Source organism: Taudactylus pleione, unplaced genomic scaffold (assembly GCF_031769625.1).
Source record: "Taudactylus pleione unplaced genomic scaffold, aTauple2 ptg001443l, whole genome shotgun sequence".
Classification (NCBI taxonomy): domain Eukaryota; kingdom Metazoa; phylum Chordata; class Amphibia; order Anura; family Myobatrachidae; genus Taudactylus; species Taudactylus pleione.
The window spans coordinates 152,566-170,207 of NW_028285842.1; the positions used below are offsets into that span (position 1 = coordinate 152,566).

Below are 17,642 nucleotides of genomic sequence, written 5' to 3' on the forward strand. Positions count from 1 at the left end.
GGATGATGGCTCCTGATGTATAAGATACACCAGAGAGTGTGGGGAGGAGACTGGTCAGATCTCTGGGCTGGTAACACACAGTGATATGATGTGAAGGGGAGAGCAGGAGTATAATAGGGGCTGATGGCTCCTGATGTATGAGATACACCAGAGAGTGTGGGGAGGAGACTGGTCAGATCTCTGGGCTGGTAACAGACAGTGACATGATGTGAGGGGGAGAGCAGGAGTACAATAGGGGATGATGACTCCTGATGTATAAGATACACCAGAGAGTGTGGGGAGGAGACTGGTCAGATCTCTGGGCTGGTAACACACAGTGATATGATGTGAAGGGGAGAGCAGGAGTATAATAGGGGCTGATGGCTTCTGACTCCCCCACTGGGCAGATTAATTTCACTTTTTAATTTGTACTGACAGAGGAGGATGTAGGCAAAGAGATTGCTGTAGTTTCTGAACCAGTAGAATGTGACATTTTTCTGTAATAAATAATTATTACTCACCTGTGTTGATATTTGTAGGTATTTCCTCCTCCTTACACTGCTGATCATCCATCGCATATGTCTCTTCTTTTCCCTCTGTATCTTCTTCCTTTATATTAGTCACATACATTTCTTCTGCTCCTCCTTTTATATCTTCTGCCTTCATATCAGTCACATACGTCTCTTCTTCTCCCTCTATATCTTCTGTCTTTACATCAGTCACATACGTCTCTTCTTCTCCCTCTATATCTTCTGTCTTTACATCAGTCATACCTTTACCATATATAACCCACACAAAACAATAAAATAGCACTTTAATACCAATAAATGATATCAGACATTACTAAAAGAGAAGAATATCAGTGTGGAAGACGAGTCACAGCTGCCCTACAGACCATATAGTAAATGTGGTATTATGTGTGTGTTACAAGAGAAGTCTGACAGTCACCACTACAAGTATGGTCTGATACCGGCTACACTTAATTATAAAATCAATGCCCAACACTGGTCTAGGAGCTAAATTCTGGTGACACACTGAGCTGATTCCAAATGCAGAACTTCTGTGAATAGAGGGGAATCCAGATAAAACTGATACCGTATAGAAAACACACACATCCTCCTTCTTCAGACACTGTGGAATAAACCATACAGTGTAACGTGTCCTATTGAGGCTTATTATACATGATCTACAATTTCAAAAACAGTGGAAACGATACAAAACAAACCCGACAAAGAGATGACATTACCACCATTAGGGTAGAAGCCTTGTTTTACTATTTCCCTGTGTAATACCAGTCACGGTGCCATCACACCCTGCTCTTAGCTGCAGGTCCTGCAGGGTTATGGACTGATGTCACTCACACAACGGCAGAGCGGCTATATCACAGGTCTGTGTGCTCACGCATGCCATCTAAGCAACTGGATTCAATCATAAGGATGAGGAAATCATTCCTTTGTATCCCAGCCCGAGTGGTAGCGATCAAACATTTCCAGAAACTTTAGATCATGTGGAAGAAGCCTTAATAGAATGTGTTACACTGTAAGGTAGTTTTGTCAATGGAATTTCCTAGCTTTTTGTTACGTGAAACAATTATTGTTTAAATATGAAATAACTAGAATATGACACCAGCTAAGAACCTCCTGCACAATCTAGTTAGTCCACTTTTATAATCCCTAATAACCAGGAATGTTTAATTGTCTCCACTATATATAACTGTATGGTCCACTCTCCTCTATATAAATAATAATACCAAATATCAGTGTGTGCTGGGAGCTGTGTTATTCCCCCTCATATATCACTGTACGGTCCCCTCTCTCCCTATATAATAATAATACCACATATCAGTGTGTGCTGGGAGCTGTGTTATTCCCCCTCATATATCACTGTACAGTCCCCTCTCCCCCTATATAATAATAATAATACCACATATCAGTGTGTGCTAGGAGCTGTGTTATTCCCCCTCATATATCACTGTACGGTCCCCTCTCCCCTATATAATAATAGTACCACATATCAGTGTGTGCTCGGAGCTGTGTTATTCCCCTCATATATCATTGTATGGTCCTCTCCCCCTATATAATGATAATACCACATATCAGTGTGTGCTGGGAGCTGTGTTATTCCTCCTCATATATCACTGTATGGTCCTCTCCCCCTATATAATAATACCACATATCAGTGTGTGCTGGGAGCTGTGTTATTTCCCTTATATATCACTGTACAGTCCCCTCTCCCCTATATAATAATACAGGTTGAGTCTCTCATATCCAAATATTCCGAAATACGGAATATTCCGAAATACGGAATAATTCTGGCATGACTGAGATAATAAAACCTTTGATTTTTGATGGATCAATGTACAAAAACTTTGTCTAAAGCACAAATTATTTAAAATATGGTATTAAATTACCTTCAGGCTGTGTGTATAGGGTGTAAATGAATCATAAATTTATTTCATGTATGTACACAAACTTTGCTTGAGCCACAAAATTATTGAAAATATTGTATCAAATGACCTGCAGGCTGTGTTTATAAGGTGTATATAACACATAAATGCATTCTGTGTGTATATTGGGGTCCCATTCCCAAGATATTTCATTATGGTATGCAATTATTCCAAAATACGGAATATTCCGTTATCCAAAATACCCCTGGTCCCAAGCATTTTGGATATGGGAGACTCAACCTGTAATACCACATATCAGTGTGTGCTGGGAGCTGTGTTATTCCCCCTAATATATCACTGTACAGTCCCCTCTCCCCTATATAACAGTGATACCACATATCAGTGTGTACTGGGAGCCGTGTTATTCCCCTTATATATCACTGTATGGTCCCCTCCCCACATATATAATAATACCACATATCAGTGTGTGCTGGGAGCTGTGTTATTCCCCTCATATATCACGGTATGGTTCCCTCTCCCCTATATAATACCACATATCAGTATGTGCTGGGAACTGTATTAATCCCCCTCATATATCACTGTACGGTCCCCTCCCCCTATATAATAATAATACTACATATAAGTGTGTGCCGGGAGCTGTTTTATTCCTCCTCATATATCACTGCACAGTCCCCACCCCTATATATAATACCACATATCAGTGTGTGCTAGGAGCTGTGTTATTACCCCTCATATATCACGGTACGGTCCCCTCTCCCCCTATATAATAATAGTACCACATATCAGAGTGTGCTGGGAGCTGTGTTATTCCCCCTCATATATCACTGTACGGTCCCCTCTCCCCTATATAATAATAATACCACATATCAGTGTGTGCTGGGAACTGTGTTATTCCCCCTCATATAGTGCTTTACGGTCCCTTCTCCCCCTATATAATAATAATACCACATATCAGTGTGTGCTGGGAGCTGTGTTATTCCCCCTCATATAGTGTTGTACGGTCCCTTCTCCCCTATATAATAATAATACCACATATCAGTGTGTGCTGGGAGTTGTGTTATTCTCCCTCATATATCACTGTACAGTCCCCTCTCCCCTATATAATAATAATACCACATATCAGTGTGTGCTGGGAACTGTGTTATTCCCCCTCATATAGTGTTGTACGGTCCCTTCTCCCCTATATAATAATACCACATATCAGTGTGTGCTGGGAGCTGTGTTATTCCCCCTCATATATCACTGTACAGTCCCCTCTCCCCTATATAATAATAATAGCACATATCAGTGTGTGCTGGGAGTTGTGTTATTCCCCCTCATATATCACTGTACGGTCCCCTCTCCCCCTATATAATAATAATAATAATACCACATATCAGTGTTTGCTGGGAGCTGTGTTATTCCCCCTCATATATCACTGTACGGTCCCCTCTCTCCTATATAATAATAATACCACATATCAGTGTGTGCTGGGAGCTGTGTTATTCCCCCTCATATATCACTGTACCGTCCCCTCCCCCCTATATAATAATAATAGCACATATCAGTGTGTGCCGGGAGCTGTTTTATTCCCCCTCATATATCACTGTACCGTCCCCTCTCCCCCTATATAATACCACATATCAGTGTGTGCTGGGAGCTGTGTTATTCCCCTCATATATCACTGTACGGTCCCCTCTCCCCTATATAATAATAATAGCACATATCAGTGTGTGCTGGGTGCTGTGTTATTCCCCCTCATATATCACTGTACGGTCCCCTCTCCCCTATATAATAATAATAGCACATATCAGTGTGTGCTGGGAGCTGTGTTATTCCCCCTCATATATCACTGTACTGTCCCCTCTCTCCTATATAATAATAATACCACATATCAGTGTGTGCTGGGAGCTGTGTTATTCCCCCTCATATATCACTGTACAGTCCCCTCCCCCCTATATAATAATAATAGCACATATCAGTGTGTGCCGGGAGCTGTTTTATTCCCCCTCATATATCACTGTACAGTCCCCTCTCCCCTTATATAATAATAATACCACATATCAGTGTGTGCTGGGAGCTGTGTTATTCCCCCTCATATATCACTGTACGGTCCCCTCTCCCCTATATAATAATAATATCACATATCAGTGTGTGCTGGGAGCTGTGTTATTCCCCTCATATATCACTGTACGGTCCCCTCTCAACTATATAATAATAATAGCACATATCAGTGTGTGCTGGGTGCTGTGTTATTCCCCCTCATATATCACTGTACGGTCCCCTCTCCCCTATATAATAATAATAGCACATATCAGTGTGTGCTGGGAGCTGTGTTATTCCCCCTCATATATCACTGTACTGTCCCCTCTCTCCTATATAATAATAATACCACATATCAGTGTGTGCTGGGAGCTGTGTTATTCCCCCTCATATATCACTGTACAGTCCCCTCCCCCCTATATAATAATAATAGCACATATCAGTGTGTGCCGGGAGCTGTTTTATTCCCCCTCATATATCACTGTACAGTCCCCTCTCCCCCTATATAATAATAATACCACATATCAGTGTGTGCTGGGAGCTGTGTTATTCCCCCTCATATATCACTGTACAGTCCCCTCTCCCCTATATAATAATAATATCACATATCAGTGTGTGCTGGGAGCTGTGTTATTCCCCTCATATATCACTGTACGGTCCCCTCTCCCCCTATATAATAATAATACCACATATCAGTGTGTGCTGGGAGCTGTGTTATTCCCCCTCATATATCATTGTACGGTCCCCTATATAATAATACCACATATCAGTATGTGCTGGGAGCTGTGTTATTCCCCCTCATATATCACTGTACAGTCCCCTCCCCCCTATATAATAATAATACCACATATCAGTGTGTGCTGGGAGCTATGTTATTCCCCCTCATATATCACTGTAAAGTCCCCTCTCCCCTATATAATAATACCACATATCAGTGTGTGCTGGGAGCTGTGTTATTCCCCCTCATATATCACTGTACAGTCCCCTCTCCCCTATATAATAATAATACCACATATCAGTGTGTGCTGGGAGCTGTGTTATTCCCCCTCATATATCACTGTACAGTCCCCTCTCCCTTATATAATAATAATACCACATATCAGTGTGTGCTGGGAGCTGTGTTATTCCCCTCATATATCACTGTACAGACCCCTCTCCCCTATATAATAATATCACATATCAGTGTGTGCTGGGAGCTGTGTTATTCCCCCTCATATATCACTGTACAGTCCCCTCTCCCTTATATAATAATAATACCACATATCAGTGTGTGCTGGGAGCTGTGTTATTCCCCTCATATATCACTGTACAGACCCCTCTCCCCTATATAATAATATCACATATCAGTGTGTGCTGGGAGCTGTGTTATTCCCCTCATATATCACTGTACAGTCCCCTCTCCCCTATATAATAATAATATCACATATCAGTGTGTGCTGGGAGCTGTGTTATATCCCCTCATATATCACTGTACGGTCCCCTCTCCCCTATATAATAATTATACCACATATCAGTGTGTGCTGGGAGCTGTGTTATTCCCCTCATATATCACTGTACAGTCCCCTCCCCCCTATATAATAATAATACCACATATCAGTGTGTGCTGGGAGCTGTGTTATTCCCCCTCATATATCACTGTACAGTCCCCTCTTCCCTATATATAATAATAATACCACATATCAGTGTGTGCTGGGAGCTGTGTTATTCCCCCTCATATATCACTGTACAGTCCCCTCTCCCCCTATATAATAATAATATCACATATCTGTGTGTGCTGGGAGCTGTGTTATTCCCCTCATATATCACTGTACAGTCCCCTCTCCCCCTATATAATAATAATATCACATATCTGTGTGTGCTGGGAGCTGTGTTATTCCCCTCATATATCACTGTACAGTCCCCTCCCCCCTATATAATAATAATACCACATATCAGTGTGTGCTGGGAGCTGTGTTATTCCCCCTCATATATCACTGTACAGTCCCCTCTTCCCTATATATAATAATAATACCACATATCAGTGTGTGCTGGGAGCTGTGTTATTCCCCCTCATATATCACTGTACAGTCCCCTCTCCCCCTATATAATAATAATACCACATATCAGTGTGTGCTGGGAGCTGTGTTATTCCCCCTCATATATCACTGTACAGTCCCCTCTCCCCCTATATAATAATAATATCACATATCTGTGTGTGCTGGGAGCTGTGTTATTCCCCTCATATATCACTGTACAGTCCCCTCTCCCCCTATATAATAATAATATCACATATCTGTGTGTGCTGGGAGCTGTGTTATTCCCCTCATATATCACTGTACAGTCCCCTCCCCCCTATATAATAATAATACCACATATCAGTGTGTGCTGGGAGCTGTGTTATTCCCCCTCATATATCACTGTACAGTCCCCTCTTCCCTATATATAATAATAATACCACATATCTGTGTGTGCTGGGAGCTGTGTTATTCCCCTCATATATCACTGTACAGTCCCCTCTCCCCCTATATAATAATAATATCACATATCTGTGTGTGCTGGGAGCTGTGTTATTCCCCTCATATATCACTGTACGGTCCCCTCCCCCCTATATAATAATAATACCACATATCAGTGTGTGCTGGGAGCTGTGTTATTCCCCCTCATATATCACTGTACAGTCCCCTCTCCCCCTATATAATAATAATATCACATATCAGTGTGTGCTGGGAGCTGTGTTATTCCCCCTCATATATCACTGTACAGTCCCCTCTCCCCCTATATAATAATAATATCACATATCTGTGTGTGCTGGGAGCTGTGTTATTCCCCTCATATATCACTGTACAGTCCCCTCTCCCCCTATATAATAATAATATCACATATCAGTGTGTGCTGGGAGCTGTTATTCCCCCTCATATATCACTGTACAGTCCCCTCCCCCCTATATAATAATAATACCACATATCTGTGTGTGCTGGGAGCTGTGTTATTCCCCTCATATATCACTGTACAGTCCCCTCTCCCCCTATATAATAATAATATCACATATCTGTGTGTGCTGGGAGCTGTGTTATTCCCCTCATATATCACTGTACGGTCCCCTCCCCCCTATATAATAATAATACCACATATCAGTGTGTGCTGGGAGCTGTGTTATTCCCCCTCATATATCACTGTACAGTCCCCTCTCCCCCTATATAATAATAATATCACATATCAGTGTGTGCTGGGAGCTGTGTTATTCCCCCTCATATATCACTGTACAGTCCCCTCTCCCCCTATATAATAATAATATCACATATCTGTGTGTGCTGGGAGCTGTGTTATTCCCCTCATATATCACTGTACAGTCCCCTCTCCCCCTATATAATAATAATATCACATATCAGTGTGTGCTGGGAGCTGTTATTCCCCCTCATATATCACTGTACAGTCCCCTCCCCCCTATATAATAATAATATCACATATCAGTGTGTGCTGGGAGCTGTGTTATTCCCCCTCATATATCACTGTACAGTCCCCTCTCCCCCTATATAATAATAATATCACATATCTGTGTGTGCTGGGAGCTGTGTTATTCCCCTCATATATCACTGTACGGTCCCCTCTGCCCTTTAGAATAACAATAATAACATGATATATAAACATTACCTCCTCCTAACAATGCATAAAATGGCGCCCGGGGAGTCTGGGAGTAGATGACCGGATGATAGAGGACGGCTTGTCTACGCTGTGTGCCTGGCGTTTGTAAATCTACAAGAAAATGGCCGACGCAGTGCTGTAATGAAAACACTATGTATAAAGAAATACTATTTGTACTACAGCAAAATGGCCGCCGCTCTCTCTACGTTGTACTTGTACTAGCTGTGCCTCTCCTCACACTGAGGACATATATTGATAATATTATTTAAATATGTCTTTCCTCTACTCTGACAACAGATGATCTTGATCATGTGACCCTTGTACATAATATTATACAGTGTATTAGTTTAGAATAGATAGATAGATAGATAGATAGATAGATAGATAGATAGATAGATAGATAGATAGATAGATAGATAGATAGATAGATAGATTAGATAGATAGATATGAGATAGATAGATAAATAAATATGAGATAGATATTAGATATAAGATAGATAGATAGATAGAGAGATGATAGATAGATATGAGATAGAAGATAGATATGAGATAGATAGATAAATAGATTAGATATGAGATAGATAAATAGATATGAGATAGATAATATGAGATATGGTAAGAACTTACCTTTGTTATCTCTATTTCTACGAAGTCCATAGGGTTCCACAGGATACCTTGGGGTATAGGCGATGGCGGCAGACATCCAGGCACCACAGATTTAAAGTTTTCATCCTCCCAGGATGCACTGGGTCCCTCTCCTATACCCCGCCTCCGAGCCTCAGGCACTCAATTTCGTCACAAGCCATAGGCCGGAGGAGGATAAAAAGAGAGAGAAGAAAGTCTGGAACACACAAGAATCACAGTCTCACCAGAGGGAGACGGAAAAACTGGTGACCAGAACCACAGCCCATCTGCAGTACAGGTGCGACAGGGCGGGAGTCCTGTGGGACCCTATGGACTTCGTAGAAATAGAGATAACAAAGGTAAGTTCTTACCATATCTCATATTTTCTACATCAGGGTCCATAGGGTATCCACAGGATACCTTGGGGATGTCCCAAAGCAGTATCCTTCAAGGGTGGGGACGCTCCTGTGCTGAGAGGATAATCCGTCGCCCGAATGAAGCATCCTGAGAGGCATAGGTATGAAAAGCATAATACCGTACGAAAGTATGGACAGATGACCACGTGGCCGCCTTGCAAAGCTGAACAGCTGAGGCGCCACGTCGAGCTGCCCACGAAGGACCCACAGACCTAGTGGAATGAACCTTAGCAGAAGATGGAACAGGAAGGCCCTCGTGAGCCTAAGCTTCAGAGATAGCCAGTCGAATCCATCCTGCCAATGTTTGTTTAGTGGCAGGCCAACCTCTTTTATGGAAGCCATAAAGGACAAACAAAGAGTCTGACTTCCTATAGGCAGAAGTGCGGTCCACATAGATTTTCAAGGCCCACACCACATCCAAGGTGACCTCGCCAACCGAAAGGTCCAGTGAATTAAACGATGGTACAATAATTTCCTCGTTGAAATGGAAACTAGATACCACCTTCGGAAGAAACCTAGGACGAGTGCGCAGCACAGCCCTGTTTCTATGAAAAATCAGAAATGGAGGTCTACATGAGAGAGCTCCCAATTCTGAAACCCTTCTGGCCGAAGCAATAGCCAGAAGGAATACAGTCTTAATGGTTAGCCATTTCAAATCCACTGAGCCCAGTGGTTCAAATGGCGGCCCTTGAAGAGCCTTCAAGACCACAGCCAGATCCCATGGTGCCACAGGTGGAACAAAGGGAGACTGAATATGAAGCACCCCTTGCATAAAGGTGCGGACATCAGGAAGCATAGCAATCCTATGATGAAACCACACCGAAAGTGCAGATACCTGTACCTTCAGGGAAGCTAGGCGAAGACCCTGGTCTAAACCCAAAATATAATAGTTGCACCCCCTGGCGCCCAGATACCTATAGAGCAGCAAAAAATCAAATCAAAAATGGTTCTACCCCTAGAACCGTAATAACATAGGGACTAAATAAAACTTGAAAGATCAATTGCGCTTGTATCTTTTTAAGATATTATGAGTACTTCCCTTTGTAGTATCCAATTCTTCCTTATGTTGTTAAATCTTCTCTTGCTCAATATTCATACCATGAAAAAACAAGAAAATTATACCACCATCATGGTGTAGTATTTTCTTAAAAATTTGTAACATTTATTTTCATATTTTAAAACAAGTGCACACACCATCCAATGTGTAATAAACGTATCCAACAATTAAAACAAGATGGGAAATTACCAGAAAACCCTATATATAGGGCATGTAGATGTTAATGATGGAGGTATTCCGGATTACCTCTAACTGCATCTATATTAGGATCCTCTGGAATCACCCACTACTCCAGTAGTTCTGTCACACTAGCAACGCGTTTCGGGAGCACCTTCTCCCTTCCTCAAGGCAGTGGTTCAAATGGCGGCCCTTGAAGAGCCTTCAAGACCACAGCCAGATCCCATGGTGCCACAGGTGGAACAAAGGGAGACTGAATATGAAGCACCCCTTGCATAAAGGTGCGGACATCAGGAAGCATAGCAATCCTATGATGAAACCACACCGAAAGTGCAGATACCTGTACCTTCAGGGAAGCTAGGCGAAGACCCTGGTCTAAACCCACCTGTAGGAAGGCCAGAACCCTGGACAATCTGAACACCTGAGGAGCATAACCTCTAGTGCGACACCACTGGAAGAAAGCCCGCCACACTCCATGATAGATGTTGGCAGATGAAGGTTTCCGAGCTCTCAGCATGGTGTTGACCACCGAGCTGGAGAAACCTCTGGACCTCAAGAGGGCAGTCTCAATAGCCACGCCGTCAAAGACAGCCGACTCAGGTCCGGATAAAGACAAGGACCCTGAGATAGCAGGTCCTGACGTTGAGGCAACAACAGCAGAGTGTCCACTGAGAGACTCTGAAGATCCGTGTACCAGTGCCGCCTGGGCCACGCTGGTGCCATCAGCAGTAGCATTCCGCCTTCTTGCTTGAATATGCGCATCAGTCGAGGAAGAAGGGAGAACGGAGGGAAAAGGTACGCATACTGGAAGGTCCACTTGACCACCAGGGCGTCCACTAGACAAGCCTTTGCGTCTCTTGTTCTTGACCCGAACAAAGGCAGTTTGTTGTTGTGTCGTGAGGCCATGAGATCTTTATCTGGAAGGCCCCACCTGTTCACCAGTAACTGAAACACCTCCTTGGGAAGAGACCACTCTACTGGATGCACGTCTTGACGGCTGAGAAAGTCTGCTTCCCAGTTGAGGACTCCTGGTATGAACACTGCTGATATTGCGGTGAGATGCTTTTCCGCCCATACTAGAATGCGGGACACCTCTGTCAGAGCCGCCTGACTGCGAGTCCCTCCTTGGCGGTTTATGTATGCCACCATGGTGGCGTTGTCTGACTGTACCTGCACAGGTTTTCCCTGCAGGACCTGTCTTGCATGCTGGAGAGCCTTGAATACTGCCCGCAGTTCCAATATGCTTATTGGAAGAGCAGCTTCTACCGATGTCCACCTTCCCTGAAAGAAGTGTGGACCCGACACCGCTCCCCAGCCTCTGAGACTGGCATCCGTCGTCAGAAGGACCCAGTCTGCGATCCAAAAGGGGCGCCCCTTGTTCAGGTGAACCGTCTGTAGCCACCAGGCCAGAGATAACCGCACCTCCGGGGAAAGCAGCATAGTCTGTGTCTTTATCCTTTGGGGCGACCCATTCCATCTGGAGAGGATCAGCTTCTGCAGAGGCCTCGAGTGAAGCTGGGCAAACTCCACCATGTCGAACATGGATACTATGGATCCCAGTAACCTCATTGCCGAGTGAATGAACACCCGGCGACTCTGCAGGCAAAGACGGACCTTTGCCTGAAACGCAGAGATCTTTTCTCCCGTCACAAAGATCCTCTGATGCTGAGAATCCAACAGAGCTCCTAGATGGAGCATCCTCTGTGATGGTTCCAGGGAGGACTTCTTCCAATTTACCAGCCAGCCGTGAGACTGCAATACAGAGACTGTTAGTTGCAGATGGCGCTGAAGTTTCTCTGGGGACTCCGCCAGTAACAGGAGATCGTCCAGATAAGGTAACAGGCGGACTCCCTGCAACCGCAGGAGGGCTGCCATGACGGCTATAACTTTGGTGAACACCCGAGGTGCTGTAGCCAGACCGAAGGGCAGAGCCTGAAACTGGAAGTGGTCCTTGACCACTGCAAATCTGAGGAAGCACTGGTGCGCTGATACAATAGGGATATGCAGGTAAGCATCCTGAACATCCAGCGACACCATGAAATCCCCAGGTTCCATTGCTAAAATAATGGAACGCAGGGTCTCCAACCTGAACCGAGGAACCCTCAGAAATCTGTTGAGGGATTTCAGGTTGAGCATTGGCCGGTAGGACCCATTGGGTTTCTGCACCAGAAAAAATATTGGAGTAATACCCCAATCCCTTCTGAGACAAAGGAACTGGCACTATAACTCCATTCTGGAGCATTGATTGTATAACCTTCTTGAGTTCCCGGGCCTTGTCCTGATTGGACGCAAGGCCTGTAGTGAAAAACCGTCTGGAGGCCCCCTGCGGAAGGAGAGAGCGTACCCCTGAGAGACCACTTCTCTGACCCACGTGTCTGAAGTGGTCAGACACCATCTTTGGGTGAATTTCAGAAGTCGGCCTCCCACTTTGGGGTCCCCCAAAGAGAGGCCCGTCCCGTCAGGCCGAAGGTTTGTCATCGGACTTGGGAGTGGAACGTCTGGTACTCCAGGCCTACTTCCTGGGCTTCGCAGGTTTCTTGGTGGCAGTCCTCCTAGGAAAGGACTGTACCCTGGGTCTGTTCTGTGTTCTGTAGGGGCAAAAGGACGAAGAACCCGCTCCTGATGGGACAGTAGTGGATGGCAGACACGCAGCCTTAGCTGCTGCCAAAGTAGCCATAATTTTGTCCAGATCAGGGCCAAACAGCACTTCTCCATTGAAGGGTAACCCCATCCAAACCCTTTTTTGGAATCAGCATCTGCCTTCCAAGAACGCAACCACAGGCTACGACGAGCCGCCACCGCTGCCGAGGAGATCTTAGACACCATGAGGCCTATATCTAAAGCTGCCTCATTAATGTAGGTAGCTGAGTCCCTTAAATTACCCACCAACTCCACCTGTTCAGGTGACGAGTCTCGGTCCAGGGATGCCTCCAGGGTATCAGATCAGTGCTCCATAGCTCTTGCCACCCAGCACACGGCCATAGCCGGTCTGGACACACCTCCTGCAAGGGAATAGATAGATTTCAAACATATTTCTACCCTGCAATCCGTGGGATCCTTTAAGGAGAACATAGAGGGCATTGGCAACGTAGCACTCTTTACTAGACGTGTAACGTGTGAATCCACTTGTGGCGGTTTATCCCATTTTGAAAAATAATTATCTGCAAAAGGGTATGCCACCGTAAACCGTCTAGGGGGCTGGTAACGCTTACCCGGCGTTTTCCACGCCTCCTCAAATGATCCACTAGCTGATCAGATAGGGGAAACACCGTAGCATCACTTTTAATATCCTTGAAAAAGGCATATTTAGATTTAGCTACAGGAGGAGCGTCATCCTCAATAACCAAGGCCGTGCGCACCGCACGTATGAGCCATTATCTGTTGTTACAACATCCTGATCTTGATGAGGTTGCAGCTGACGCTTCTGCGCCCGCACAGACGACTCGCCCTGTAACACCTCTGACAGCTGTTGTACTGAGGTAGACAGTGAATTAGCCCACGCAGGTTCATGGATGACCTGAGGGGGGCAACAACGGGAAACTCTGAGGTACGATAAACTGTTTAGGAAACCCCTGCATAGGGGATGAAACCATATTAGACTCTGTCGACTGCTGTGCACAGGTGCAGTGACAGAAATCGGCCGTGCCAACCGCAGGCACGCCTTACATAATCCATCAGAGTTACCATCACCCTCTGCCAATGGTACCTTGCATACAGTACACTAAGGCGGAATGGGGAAATCGTGCTCACTGTCAGACATACTGAGTGTGTGACCCGGAGCTGTATGTGACCACCGCACTTCACAACAAGTTGTATAGTGAGGTATAAATCCCCCTTGCAACACCGCACCGCAAGGGCTTGTTAGCAGAGAAGAAAGGGATAGGGAAAATAGCTGACAGTATGTGACAGTAACAGACAGCAGCGCTAGCCCAAAGTCACATACAATGCAGAAAACCCTCCAGTATCTCTGCTTCATCAACTAACCAGACCTCAGCCTGGCAGGAACCAGCGCTGCATACACTGACCTTGCACAGGAGGAGAGGTATGCGGGGGGACCCAGACCACGATGCCCGCGTTATCAGCGTCCAGCAGCGCTGCATACACTGACCTTGCACCGGAGGAGAGGTATGCAGGGGAACCAGACCACGATGCCCGCGGTAACAGCTTCCAGCAGCGCTGCATACACTGACCTAGCACCGAGGAGAGGTATGCAGGGGACCCAGACCACGATGCCCACGTTATCAGCTTCCAGCAGCGCTGCATACACTGACCTTGCACCGGAGGAGGGGTATGCAGGGGACCCAGACCACGAAGACCGCATTATCAGCTTCCAGCAGCGCTGCATACACTGACCTTGCACCGGAGGAGGGGTATGCAGGGGACCCAGACCACGATGCCCGCGTTATCAGCTTCCAGCAGCGCTGCATACACTGACCTTGCACCGGAGGAGAGGTATGCAGGGGACCCAGACCACGATGCCCGCGTTATCAGCTTCCAGCAGCGCTGCATACACTGACCTTGCACCGGAGGAGGGGTATGCAGGGGACCCAGACCACGATGCCCACGTTATCAGCTTCCAGCAGCGCTGCATACACTGACCTTGCACCGGAGGAGAGGTATGTAGGGGGACCCAGACCACGATGCCCGCGTTATCAGCTTCCAGCAGCGCTGCATACACTGACCTTGCACCGGAGGAGAGGTATGCAGGGGACCCAGACCACGATGCCCGCGTTATCAGCTTCCAGCAGCGCTGCATACACTGACCTTGCACCGGAGGAGAGGTATGCAGGGGGACCCAGACCACGATGCCCGCGTTATCAGCTTCCAGCAGCGCTGCATACACTGACCTTGCACCGGAGGAGAGGTATGCAGGGGGACCCAGACCACGATGCCCGCGTTATCAGCTTCCAGCAGCGCTGCATACACTGACCTTGCACCGGAGGAGAGGTATGCAGGGGACCCAGACCACGATGCCCGCGGTAACAGCTTCCAGCAGCGCTGCATACACTGACCTTGCACCGGAGGAGAGGTATGCAGGGGACCCAGACCACAATGCCCGCGGTAACAGCTTCCAGCAGCGCTTCATACACTGACCTAGCACCGGAGGAGAGGTATGCAGGGGGACCCAGACCACGATGCCCACGTTATCAGCTTCCAGCAGCGCTGCATACACTGACCTAGCACCGGAGGAGAGGTATGCAGGGGACCCAGACCACGATGCCCGCGTTATCAGCTTCCAGCAGCGCTGCATACACTGACCTTGCACCGGAGGAGAGGTATGCAGGGGACCCAGACCATGATGCCCACGTTATCAGCTTCCAGCAGCGCTGCATACACTGACCTTGCACCGGAGGAGAGGTATGCAGGGGACCCAGACCACGATGCCCGCGGTAACAGCTTCCAGCAGCGCTGCATACACTGACCTAGCACCGGAGGAGGGGTATGCAGGGGGACCCAGACCACGATGCCCGCGGTAACAGCTTCCAGCAGCGCTGCATACACTGACCTTGCACCGGAGGAGAGGTATGCGGGGGACCCAGACCACGATGCCCACGTTATCAGCTTCCAGCAGAGCTGCATACACTGACCATGCACCGGAGGAGAGGTATGCAGGGGACCCAGACCACGATGCCCGCGGTAACAGCTTCCAGCAGCACTGCATACACTGACCTTACACCGGAGGAGAGGTATGCAGGGGGACCCAGACCACGATGCCCGCGGTAACAGCTTCCAGCAGCGCTGCATACACTGACCTTGCATCGGAGGAGAGGTATGCAGGGGGACCCAGACCACGATGCCCACGTTATCAGCTTCCAGCAGCGCTGCATACACTGACCTAGCACCGGAGGAGAGTTATGCAGGGGGACCCAGACCACGATGCCCGCTTTATCAGCTTCCAGCAGCGCTGCATACACTGACCTTGCACCGGAGGAGAGGTATGCAGGGGGACCCAGACCACGATGCCCACGTTATCAGCTTCCAGCAGCGCTGCATACACTGACCTTGCACCGGAGGAGAGGTATGCAGGGGACCCAGACCACGATGCCCGCGTTATCAGCTTCCAGCAGCGCTGCATACACTGACCTAGCACCGGAGGAGGGGTATGCAGGGGACCCAGACCACGATGCCCGTGTTATCAGCTTCCAGCAGCGCTGCATAGACTGACCTTGCACCGGAGGAGAGGTATGCAGGGGACCCAGACCACGATGCCCGCATTATCAGCTTCCAGCAGCGCTGCATACACTGACCTTGCACCGGAGGAGAGGTATGCAGGGGACCCAGACCACGATGCCCGCGTTATCAGCTTCCAGCAGCGCTGCATACACTGACCTTGCACCGGAGGAGGGGTATGCAGGGGACCCAGACCACGATGCCCACGTTATCAGCTTCCAGCAGCGCTGCATACACTGACCTTGCACCGGAGGAGAGGTATGTAGGGGGACCCAGACCACGATGCCCGCGTTATCAGCTTCCAGCAGCGCTGCATACACTGACCTTGCACCGGAGGAGAGGTATGCAGGGGACCCAGACCACGATGCCCGCGTTATCAGCTTCCAGCAGCGCTGCATACACTGACCTTGCACCGGAGGAGAGGTATGCAGGGGGACCCAGACCACGATGCCCGCGTTATCAGCTTCCAGCAGCGCTGCATACACTGACCTTGCACCGGAGGAGAGGTATGCAGGGGGACCCAGACCACGATGCCCGCGGTAACAGCTTCCAGCAGCGCTGCATACACTGACCTTGCACCGGAGGAGAGGTATGCAGGGGACCCAGACCACGATGCCCGCGGTAACAGCTTCCAGCAGCGCTGCATACACTGACCTTGCACCGGAGGAGAGGTATGCAGGGGACCCAGACCACAATGCCCGCGGTAACAGCTTCCAGCAGCGCTTCATACACTGACCTAGCACCGGAGGAGAGGTATGCAGGGGGACCCAGACCACGATGCCCACGTTATCAGCTTCCAGCAGCGCTGCATACACTGACCTAGCACCGGAGGAGAGGTATGCAGGGGGACCCAGACCACGATGCCCGCGGTAACAGCTTCCAGGAGCGCTGCATACACTGACCTTGCATCGGAGGAGAGGTATGCAGGGGGACGCAGACCACGATGCCCACGTTATCAGCTTCCAGCAGCGCTGCATACACTGACCTAGCACCGGAGGAGAGTTATGCAGGGGGACCCAGACCACGATGCCCACGGTAACAGCTTCCAGCAGCGCTGCATACACTGACCTTGCACCGGAGGAGAGGTATGCAGGGGGACCCAGACCACGATGCCCACGTTATCAGCTTCCAGCAGCGCTGCATACACTGACCTTGCACCGGAGGAGAG

At 47.7% G+C, this 17,642-nt stretch overlaps 1 protein-coding gene across 1 annotated transcript in view; it reads right to left on the minus strand.

Annotated features, from left to right (window-relative positions):
* LOC148442585 (uncharacterized) overlaps positions 1-8,094 on the minus strand; it is a 28,784-nt gene extending 20,690 nt beyond the window's left edge. The window contains exons 1-2 of the mRNA XM_088463759.1: positions 8,039-8,094; positions 501-752 (exon numbers count right to left, since the gene is read on the minus strand). Coding sequence (XP_088319885.1) covers positions 501-750 — 250 coding nt within the window. The 5' untranslated portion in view covers positions 751-752; positions 8,039-8,094. The remainder of the gene's footprint in view (positions 1-500; positions 753-8,038) is intronic.
* Positions 8,095-17,642: the final 9,548 nt, after the last annotated feature.